Below are 11,747 nucleotides of genomic sequence, written 5' to 3'. Positions count from 1 at the left end.
TTCCTTTTGGACGCCACCGTACTTTAGTGTATGATCACAGTGGGGTTCAAGCTAGGGGATTAACGCTTGAAATATTCCCTACAATAGGTAATACGTACTTTTACCATCTCAACCAACTATTATTAATGCTTCAAGTTTCACATAATATTATAATATTCCTTTCATTTATTAAGTAAATTAGAGGTAATATAATTCATTTTTTTCACAAAATTAAAATATAAATACATATTGTAGGCGTCGCTCGAAGTGCGCCTACGTTAAAGCATGTGTGAATATGCTTGGTACTCATAGGAAGTGGGAATTGACATTATACGATTAGGGACACGGAAAGTAGGGAGCCGCCAACAAGTTTTTAAGGAACTTGTAAACCGTTCACGGATCATAAAAGGCAACCACGAATAAGGGACAACGAAGGCAACAACGATCGACCCGTGAAGGTTACACCCCATTCATAATCCATGAGATTACTAACTCCATATGGTTCGGAACCACGAAAGGAGGATCGGGGATGATGGTACGAAGTGAGTCATGGAGTCACATTCACCCGTACTGGCCTCTACTCGATTCTTATAGTGAAAAGTGATTCATGCGATCTCAAAGGCATACAAACAAAATATTCAATTTGCTCCAATCTATTATTAAGCTAAATTGGTTTAATATTAATGCAACATATAATTCTAAAATATTGTGATCACTTGATTTAATAACAAGATTAAAAAGGAACCTAAACCGGTTGTCCAAATTATCTTATTAGGCGTGATTTTCAATTACATGTTCCCTTTAAACATGCAATATGGTGATCATAAAAATAATAGAATAAACATTAATATTGGAAGCAATTTAACCATAATATCATTAGTCAAATAAAATATAAAATAACCTAATCATGATGCTAGCAATAACAAAATAAAATAAGAGTAATTAAATTAATTAATTACTCACATTCCGCGCGTTCCTTTAAATTGCTACATCATGAATAAACTGTTAGTAACTTCAATAAAAAATATAAAAAAAATGAAAATTAAATTAAATAAATGTATATTTGATTTGTTCCAAACCCTCAGTTAATTATAACTTTCACGCCTTGGTTAAAGTAAAGAACTTTGGATATTGTATGGACTCCTTGAAGTGCTTAATTAGGGGAAGTCTTTTGAGAGAATAGGGTGACTAGTATTTAGGCTAAAGAGGGAGAAGAGAATTATTTGTTGACCAAGATTATTGATGTTTGAAAAAAGGGGAGATACGACCTCTATTTATAGAGAAAAAAGAAGGGTCGAAAAATTAAGATAAGATCCAAATTAAATCGGAATAAAACTCGATAGACAGCAGTTTTTGTTTTTATCATATCTTTTGATCCAGAAATTGGAATAAGATAAATAATAAATCGTTGGAAATCTCTTGAAATATACTTTCTAACCCAATTAGAATCAGATTAAAATATTTTGTAGAACAAAAGATATAGCCGAAATAGTGAGACGGTGTCAGTTTTGGATAGAGTTTGACATTTTATTCATATCTTTTCCGTTATAGCTCGGAATTGATATTATAATATATCATTGGAAAGATAATTTCAAGGGCTATCCAACCATATAAAATTTGGATAAAAAATATGAGGCACGAAAATAATATCTGTCTATCTTTGAATGTCTTTCAATTCGGATAGAAATAGGATTTTCAAAAAGAAAAGTTTTATTCAATTTCAAACTCTTTAATCTTATCTTTTTAAAAATGATAATTAAGATCTTTTAGAAACTTATAGAAGCTTCCAGTTAATCCTAATTGGTTTAGGGATGAGATTAAAAGCTTTTGGACCCTAAGATCATTGGGTCGTAGGTAAGGTGGGCTTAGGTTCGGTTTGGGCTCAGTTTAATATTTTGGCCATAACTTATTCGTTATAACTTGGATTTGGGATTATAATATATCTTTGGAAAGATCTTTTAAATCCCCATCCAACTATTAAATCATTGGACCCTGATTATGGACCAAATTAAACTAGATTAAACGTTTTATAAAAAGGACATGAAATGAATGATTTTAAAGGATACGAAATGAATTATTTTGGGTTTAAAGGCACGAAAAGAGAAAAATAAGTTATGGTTTGGGGAAATGGGCTAGAAGTTGGGTTGGTTTATGAAATGGAAATATGGATTTAAGCACTCCAAGATTAAATACTCAACCCGACCAATAATGGCGGTGAAAGGTTGTTCATCATCGGGTTTGGTTTTGGGGAGACATTTTTAGGTGTCTACACATATGATGTAAAAAAAAAAAAAAAAAAAAAAAAAAAAAAAGGTGACATCCAAGACAATGTTCGAACCACTACATACACTAACTACACCAATAGTCCAACATAATTATTAAATTAAGGCAAGAAGTATACAAGTTAGCAACCCGGGGCATCGCCCGGGATACACACTAGTTAGATTTTATTAGGTGTGCTGTAATGATTTTTATGGGCATGATGGCTTTATATGTTTGGGCTTAGTTAGGAATGAATTCGACATAGTCCGGGCTAAGTGAATTGGGATGCATTGAAAACTTTTAAATGCTTGTTCACATAATAAAATTCCGATATTTTTGTTTTATTTTACTACGTATAATATTATTTCCTTCATTTTTAGTTGACATTGTTTGACTTTACACTATTTACACACTACATTTTGACTCGCTTTTGTGATTTATGGATACGATAAAATATAATTAATATAATTATTTTAATCATGTGGGATCTTGTTTGAATTATCTATATGTATATTTTATTGATAACCATTTTTTATAATTTTACAATATTGATAATTGAAGTTATTAAGCGTTATAAACATGCGTTGACAAACGTGATAATTGAAAGGTGTCAAGCTGTCAACTAAAATCTGTATATAATAGTAGGGGTGTTCATTATGATATTTCCGTATCTCAAAACACCTCAAATATGTATTTGTAATCATTATGATACTTTGACAACACATGGAAACATGTTCTAATAAATATATCAAGATATATGAGCGTTTTTTCTTAAAAATAAGTACGGAGTAAGAGTTTGAAATCAAATGAACTTTAACTCCAAAAAAGAGATAGCAGAATCCTATCTTGCTGCGATGGAAAGTCTTTCCAAATACTCCCTTCGTCCCCAAAAGAACGACTCATTTGGCCTAATTTTAGTCCCAAAAAGAATGACCCATCAGCATTAAAATACCCACCAATCTATCTATATTTATTACACTAAAAGACAAGCGCCTCAATGTGAGGATGACAAATGTCACTCTCTCATTGGCTTATCTTATGTATAAAATATATCTATATAATTACTGTTTACATATTCAAGCATAGTTATTTTTGTTAAACTTCAAACAATAAAAGCAAGTTTCTATACATGCATAAGATTTTCATGATTTCCTAACATAAATATTGATTTAATTTTTTATAATAAATATATATTTTCCAATACTACAAATAATCCATAAAATCTTTCCAATCTTTATTTATAGTTAAGTTAAAGAATAATAACTAATTTGAAGCAATATGATTAAAGTGGCATAATTAAGGAAACAAATATTTCGTATTTTGAAAGGCTAATATTGTTTTTTTCTTAATGAAAATTAAATAAAATCGATAATATTTAGTTTGACGTCAATTATGAAATCAATACAAACATTTAATTTAAAAAAAATCAGATGTACAATAAAATATTGTGCACCTATTATAAAAGCTACCAATGTAATGAATGAAAGTTATTTATGTTTTATTGATAAAAGTTACCCAAAATAGTCTACAAGTTATCCTAAATTCAATTCAAGTAATCGGATGAATACAAAAGTTTTTTATAAAGATACAAAATTGTGTAAAAATTACTTTTATCGTTTGTTGTACTCCTTGACAAATACTGAATGTTGAGCTGAAATGTTCTCTTGGAAAAAAATACATAATCTTGAACATAAATTTAATTTTAATCGGCCTTTCATTTTCTATACAATGTCTTTTACAATGACTTTTTGTTTTTCTTGCATAAAAAAAATAAAAATAAAAAAAAAAGCTGAAACAATAACCAATCTAAACAAGAAGAATAAAAGTTAAATTGAATTAGACATTTGACGGAAAAGGGATAGATATAAAATGTATTATAACTATTACTCATGTTTTAAATTGTAATATTCGTATTAACAATGCTATTACTTATGAATTTTTTTAGAAAAACTAAAATTTTGATTTAAAAATCGTGCATTGCTCATGTACTATACTAGATATACAACAATCATGTGCAATAATTTATGTTGTTTTATACATAATAATACTTTTAACTATAATAGTATGTGTATATAATATAATATTTTTTATATATAAAAAAGTATATGTATATAATATAATATTTTATAACACGTGTCCTCCATACCAAAGTGTAGTCCCAATCACCACTACACCAATTCGTTGTTGGTGTAGTACTGGTGATTGAGACTACACTTGGTAGGGAGGACCTATGTGCTCCCCTGCAACAACAATCGGAAGGGGAGTGGAACCTAATAACTAAAACTGATCCTCAAATCTGGATTAGCCCAAAGGGTGAACCGGATAGAACACCCAAAACTCAATGCATATATGACGGGAATTAACTTATCCTTTATCTATCTTATACAAAACTCCAAAGTCTAATTTTTTTTTTCAAAATATAATAATAACATTTGTAAATTTTTGTTAATATGAAAGATATAAACCTATCAAAATGTATATATAGTTAAATTGTTTAATAACTTATATCGAATGCGTAGTTTTATTAAAATTATTTGCATGTAATCATTAAATGTGTTGGATGTTGTGTAGCTATGCAATGTCCAAAACTTTAGTTAAGCGACTTTGATTTAGTGATTGTACGGTAAAAAGATATTGACTTCGATCTTGAAACCTAATAGTCTAATAAATTCTAAATAGAAAAATTAAAACAAATGGAAATGAAAATAGTAAATGGCTTTAAATATTGAAATAAACATAACCTTTTAAATCAATTTAGCGAATTCAAGAGACAATTTTAAGGCATTTAAAATTAAATGGGGGAAAATATATGTAAAAAGAACATTTTAAGATATATAAATGTCCATGCACTATTATAAGAGTTTTGTTAACCTTTTTATAATTAAGGTAGGGATAAATCTTAGTAATATATACTCCGTATATTTTATTTATATAAAATTATCAGTATCCATACCTATATACGAAGTATTTGTGTCGTATATTATATTTAATCAGTTGTTGGTTATATATATGACTATTATATAATATATAGTTTTTGGCACAATGCTTAACTTAGGAAAATATATGTTCTGGTAGGTCAAATATAAGGTTATTATTGTGTCTATAGATTTAAGAGCTCGTCCCCATTAATCTCAGGGATAAACGAATATTGTTTATCTCGTAGTTGTTGGCCCACTTATCTTTGACACATGTGCGAAAATGCTGAATGGACCTTCCAGTAGGAATTGTGGTCCCAGTTCTGAAATTGACACCCGTTTATTTCCGTTATTTGTACTTGTTAACCATGGTTAGAAATTATTTTTGAATTTCTTTATGAAATTCGATCTCTTTGTTTCACAGTCGTTTCCTCAATTTCTCGTGGCTGGTTTCCCCGCATTCTCTTGAAGAACCCTGCTGGTGATGAGTTGCCCATCTGTGGCGACCGCTTCTTAATTAAGGTGTACGTCATTTATTCTCTCTCCTTCTGCTTATGTATGTTAAATTCCATGGCTGTGTGGTCGTGTTAATGGGGGATCTAGTTCAATTATCTGGGGTTTTTAGGGTTTGTTGCAATTTACAGTAATTGCCTAATTATTCCGTAATTAGCTGTTTGGTTATACTAATTAGGTTTTGTTAGTGTTTGTCTTTGGTTTTTTGAATCCGAATTGTCAAACCTTTGAAGTTGTTTGCTTTTTCACATTATCAATTAAAATGTAATTCATTTGCCTTGATTAATATGAGTAACTTAATTTTATTTGATTATGTTGATTAATTTGATTAATTTTCTGTTTCATTAGTAGGAATGAATAATTTGATTATAGATGTAGTATACGATCTCTGATTATGTCACGTATCTTTGCGCATTTGGCCATTTGGACAACATATATTAAAGTTTGTTATTTATGTGTCCTGTTGTAATTCTCAGATACTGGATACTCCGATTGAGTTTGTTGCCGTATTTGATCTGTTACTTTAATTAAGTTGTTATTATGAGTGGAATCAGTGGTTATGATGATGAGTGCTCTCCTAATGGGTAGTGTGCTGAGGTGGTTCCATCTATTTCCCCGGGAGTAGTTGGGGGGGTTGTGTAGACGGTAGTCGAGTTTGTTATAGAACGCCAGTTAGGACTGATGAGACTGTCCACACTGTTGTTTCCAGTAACAAGGTTACTGTTGTGTCTTATGTGGAACCCCCTAGGGAGGGAATGGTATTTAAAACATGGCAGGATGTTGAAGCTTATTACAAGGAATATGTCGAGCAGACAGGTTTTGGGGTAAGCAGGGTGCAGGGTTCATACACCAAAGAAAAGGAACGTAGGGCGATGACTTGGCGTTGTGAGTGTTGGGGTAGGCCTGATATGAGGGCAGTTAGGGAGGCTAAGAAGAGAGCAAAAAACATGCAAGTCTGTGGTACTGGTGGTGTTGTTGGTGGTGTAATTGGGGAAGATGAGCTAAGCCGTTGTAAGAGAAAATTTAAGAAGTGCGAGTGTGAGGCTAGGATTTATGCAAGTTTGAATGGGGAGGGTTTGTGGGAGATTAAGACTGTAGAGTTAGAACATAAACACTTAACAAGTCCAGGTAAAGCTAAATTGGTTAAGGAGTATAAAATGAAGAATTACACATCGAATGTTAGGAAGAAGTTAATTAATTATTATGAGGAGGGTGTTCCAGTTGGTAAGATTCATGGTTGTCTTGGGACTGAAATGGAAGAAAACTTGACTATGACTGTGAAAGATTTACAGCATGAAGTATATAAGGAGCGCAAATCTAAGATGCAAGGCGGTGACTCGGCCGCTATGATGGCCTATTTTGAGTTTATGATGGCCGATAATCAGAATTTTTACCATGTTAACAGGGTTGATGGTGAGGGCCGTTTGAAAGATGTTTTATGGGTTGATGCCCGAAGTAGGGCTGCCTACGAGTGCTTTGGTGATATAGTTTGTTTCGATGCAACCTACCTCACTAACGAGTACGAGTTGCCCTTTCTTAATTTTGTCGGGGTGAACCACCATGGACAATCTATATTGCTTGGGTGTGCACTTGTTTCTCACGAGGATTCTGAAACTTTTCGTTGGGTCTTCCGGCAATGACTGACTTGCATGGGTGGCAAAGCACCTGCTGGTTTTCTAACTGATCAAGCTGCCGCGATGCGCAAACCTTTGGCTGAATTGATGCCTAATACCAGACACAGGTGGTGTATTTGGCATATACTCTCTAAATTTCCAGACAAATTGGGGAAATTACCTTTGTAAGTGTTTGGCTCAACTTTTTTTTTTAATACCTTACGATATTCCTGAAGTGCTCACCTCTTTGCTTTTATTTTAGAAACTTGAAGCTTGATTTTGCATTTGATGTATTTGGCATATGATGTGATCTTTAAGGTTTATTGTTTAGCTTTTCACATATTATTTGGCCTACATTTTTAACAGGTACAACGAGTTTAAGAACAAGCTCAAATTTGTTATGTATGAGAGTTTCACGACTGATGAATTTGAAAGGAGCTGGACTGCTACAATTAAGCAGTACGATCTAGAAAGCAATCAATGGTTGTGTGGTTTGTATGAAGAAAGGCACATGTGGGTGCCTTCATTCATGAAGGAGCATTTTTGGGCGGGCATGAAAACTACGCAGAGAGTGGAGAGTATAAACAGTTTTTTTGATGGATTTGTAAATCGGAAAACCAAGCTGTTTGAGTTCCCAAGGCAATACACTCGAGCTATGACGAAGCGCGTGAAAGATGAGGTTGATGCTGATGATAACTGCTCCAAATATCTTAGAAGGTTGATAAGTGGATTTAAGGTGGAGAAGGTATTTCAAAGGTTGTATACTGACACAAAATTTCAAGAGGTTCAGACTGAATTATCTAGGCTGATGTATTGCTATTGCCGAGATGAACGGAGGTTATCAGATACTGTTGTTCAGTACCTGCTTGAGGATCGGGTGTGGATAGTTCCACCAGGGCATAGTCATGAGGTTCTTACTGATAGGAGAAGGTTTTATCGTGTTACCTTCGACACTACTACAAAAGAGGTGCAGTGTGACTGTCGTAAGTTTGAGACTTTTGGCATAATGTGTAAGCACAGTATGCGTATTCTGGATCAGAACCTTGTGTTTGAGGTTCCTGAGAAATATATCCTAACTCGTTGGCGTAAGGACGTTCTGCGTAGGCACACCAGGGTTAAAGTACCATATCATGACCCTTCCCTGTCTTTGATAGTGAAGCGGTGTAATAAGATGCTTAATGCCTTTGATCTAGTTTCTGAATTGGCCTCAACGGTTGATGATGAAGCTGTTCAGCTTGTTCTACAGGGGGTTGCAACATTGAAGGCTCAAATTAAGAAGCTTAAACAGAAGAAAGATGAACTGAATCCACTTAAAGAAGTTGTTGCTTTCCCAACTGGGCCTGATACTTCCCAACCCAAGTCAGTAGCTGCAGCTGTGACTATGTCTTCTGTTCAAAATTAGTGAATTATCAGTCTGCATAAAAATATAATTTCACCGACTAAATTGAACACGAGATTGATTTTAATTGGTATATTAATAGTTTGTCTTACTCTTATGACGTGTCCGTAAATACTATTCCAAGCATGAAAATAGGATATGACCATTGAATAATAGAAAAGGGGTGGGATATTGCTTGCAGACTATACAAAATATATGATTCTCTGTGTGTTCAGGAATCAATTGCTCCAACAGTGGCTGATGTAACTACACATACTTTACCTATAACTATCATCATTTTGTTTATAAAGCAATTTTGACATTAGAGGGAAGCTTGACTTAAACCCAGTCCTCTTGATAGACAAAATTTTAACCCACAACCATAACAATGGATACAATCCCTTCTTCAATATACACACAGGTGATGAGCCTACAGTTGTCAAGTTCCAACCCTAACCGTGTTTCATTCCACCCTAATCAACCAACAACCTACTTCAAAACGGTCCTAGCAACTTCGGAGCCTGAACTGAAATTCAACAACATTGAATACTACTACCATGAAACAGACGTGGATGATATTGCAAAGAAGATGGATCTAAACACACTGCACGTTTTGCTATGCAGGCCTAATCAAGGCGGGCCAAGGTATGTTTTTCCATTTAAAGCTATGAAAATCGGGCCGAACGATGTCAGGCCAGCTTATATGCCAAACATATCCGACTGCGAAGCGTACTTGCATAAGGGTGCAGTGGTTTTCATGAGGTGGTTCTGTAATCTTCAATGCCACACAAGTCCTGAGTATATCCCTAAAGAACTGGTCCCGGTGTTCGATATGAAAATTATAATAAACCCGGAAGAATTACATGTGTTTGCTATGCCCGTTCAACCGCGTGATATATTCTTTGGGGCTAAAAAACATGGTGTTCATGTCTTGGAGATCAAAGCAAACTTGTCTGGTTTGACCTTGCTTGTTGAATCTCATATTTCAGTGGCAAGTAAATCACGATATTACAAAGTTAATGTCAGTTCTGAGATTGCAGATACATACTGTAACATGATGAAATTTCCAAGGGGGGTTGTTGTAGTTGTATGGAATGCTAGATGTGTGCATAGGCCTTCTTTTGAAGAAAATTTCAACCGACTCCGTAGAAGTTTCGAGCCCATGATCATTATGATGACTGAGGTAAGGACTGCCGAAAACTGGATCGAGCGGGTCAAGGACACAATGGGTGGCCTGTACAGAGTCGATTCCTTCGGAGCTGATTGTGACTTAGGCGGAGTGTTATTAGCTTGGGATAACAGGGTTGAACCGTATTTCACCCACCGGCAGGCAACTCTTTACGGAAATATCCTCTCATTAACGGTCTTGGTAATCAACAAATCTGTTACTTTATATATCTAGTGCCTCGATTCATATTAACTTTGTTGTTCTAACTAATTGACACATTCTTGGCAGCCTAGTTACAGGTTACATCCGCAACCACCTGGGGTACTTCCAGACGGAGGTGATTAGTGGCAATGAGTGCAGCTAGAGTTGTATTAACACCCTCAAGTGTGTTACTAACACTATGTTTGAGGAGATTATACTTAGTATTACGGCAACTGAATGGATGCTGTTAATTAGTCTTCTTGTTAGCAGGATGTAATTGAATTTCATGCTTAAATGTCTGCCATGTATTAGTTAATCTCGTACTTGTTTCTTAGTTTTAAAAATATAAGAAATATTACTTGGTCATGGTAAAGTAGTAAAGGCGGGCCCCAAGCATTATTCAATGTCTTAGTTCAGAGAAACAAATGGAAAATTAATTTGGCGCCAAAACAGTGAGAGAATTCCCGCCTCATTTCAGCATATAAAAACAAATGACAAACACTAACATTCTCAGTATTCTAGTTTCACCATCATTGCTCATAACAATAAGCTATGGAAGAATATCCAATTCAAATTCATGCATCCACAATTTCACCCTTAAAACGAAACAAACACCCTACATTTCACGATAACAGCGCTCTTATACACAATAAAAGAGTGAAACCAAATCGAATCATTCTGGTCAACACCGAAGAATTACGGCCTATGACATCTATAGAGCATCCGGTTATCGGTTGTACCAAGCTGGGTAAAGGTCTCATAGCTAAAATTAGAAGCCCGCTATTACATGCAGATGGAACACTAGATCTGAAGGTGGTCGATGCTAAGGAAGTGGCTCGTTGGATTGCAAGTGGTAGTACTCCACTCGACATGGTCATCATAACAAGAGACAACAAGGTGTACCCTGCACACTTGCCAGACCTCTCTGATTTGGCTCTATTGCCTGCTGCATTGAAGACCCTAGTCCGGAAATATCTGTTACAAGAGGGTGGTTCAAAAGGCATAGGTGTGCAACACTTAATCCCGAGGTCTATCAAGGAATTAGTAGACCCACCTTCAGAAATTCCTAGTGTAATTGAAAGGTGTTGCTTGAAGATGGGGCAACATTCCTTTGTTACTAACAGTTATAGTAACACCTTAAAGATGTGTACAACTGAATGGGGCACTCAGTTTAAACTCGTGGAGATGACAGGTACATGGTTGTCTAACAACCCGTTAGATGGTAGAAAAACTAGTATACGGTTAACAGTTTCCGCGACGAGTGAAAAGGGACTTAAATCTCAGCCTACATTTGTAATATTGAATTGTAGGGATATGGCTCGTGAAAGTTTCTTACCTAATCTAGCGCTATTGTTAGAGATGCAGTTGCCAGATGTGATTGTGCTGCTAGAAACCCAAGTGTCCATCCACATGGCTCGACTAATCTGTCAACAGGTTAACACACAAAGGGTAGGTGGGAGATCAAAGGTTGGAGTACTTGGTGGGTTGGTGATTATATCATTCAACAAATCATTCAACTTCGAAATCATACAACAGAGTATAGATTCAGCTACATGGGAACTATATGCCTAAGTGTAAGAATTCCTAGTTATTGACTATATGGATTGGGAACTATGTGTAGGAAAACCTAGTGTTAGCCTTTAGGGTGTACTTTAGTAATTTACTAGTTTGTAATTGAAGGTGGCTCTTTAAACCATTGGGCTAACAATAGTGGCCTT

At 34.8% G+C, this 11,747-nt stretch overlaps 2 protein-coding genes across 2 annotated transcripts; both read left to right on the top strand.

Moving 5' to 3' along the window:
• The first annotated feature begins 6,424 nt into the window (after positions 1 to 6,424).
• On the top strand, positions 6,425 to 7,309 carry LOC145557494 (protein FAR1-RELATED SEQUENCE 8-like). The gene has a single exon (XM_081618672.1). It carries the CDS (start codon positions 6,425 to 6,427, stop codon positions 7,307 to 7,309), a length of 885 nt encoding a protein of 294 aa, XP_081474798.1.
• A 9-nt stretch (positions 7,310 to 7,318) lies between these two features.
• On the top strand, positions 7,319 to 8,684 carry LOC145557493 (protein FAR-RED IMPAIRED RESPONSE 1-like). Its single transcript, XM_081618671.1, has 2 exons — positions 7,319 to 7,467; positions 7,649 to 8,684. The coding sequence occupies exons 1-2, from the start codon at positions 7,319 to 7,321 to the stop codon at positions 8,682 to 8,684; spliced, it is 1,185 nt and encodes a 394-aa protein (XP_081474797.1).
• Positions 8,685 to 11,747: the final 3,063 nt, after the last annotated feature.

The sequence above is a fragment of the Chenopodium album genome, chromosome 9 (genome assembly GCF_948465745.1).
Source record: "Chenopodium album chromosome 9, dcCheAlbu1.1, whole genome shotgun sequence".
Lineage (NCBI taxonomy): Eukaryota > Viridiplantae > Streptophyta > Magnoliopsida > Caryophyllales > Amaranthaceae > Chenopodium > Chenopodium album.
Note: the sequence above shows the minus strand (reverse complement) of the source record. Positions and strands in the feature narration are given on the sequence as shown.

Coding starts and splice junctions, on each gene's coding strand:
- LOC145557494 (XM_081618672.1), top strand. CDS start 6,425: ATGGTATTTAAAACATGGCAGGATGTTGAAGCTTATTACAAGGAATAT.
- LOC145557493 (XM_081618671.1), top strand. CDS start 7,319: ATGGGTGGCAAAGCACCTGCTGGTTTTCTAACTGATCAAGCTGCCGCG. Junction 7,468..7,648: donor AAATTGGGGAAATTACCTTT/GTAAGTGTTTGG, acceptor CATTTTTAACAG/GTACAACGAGTTTAAGAACA.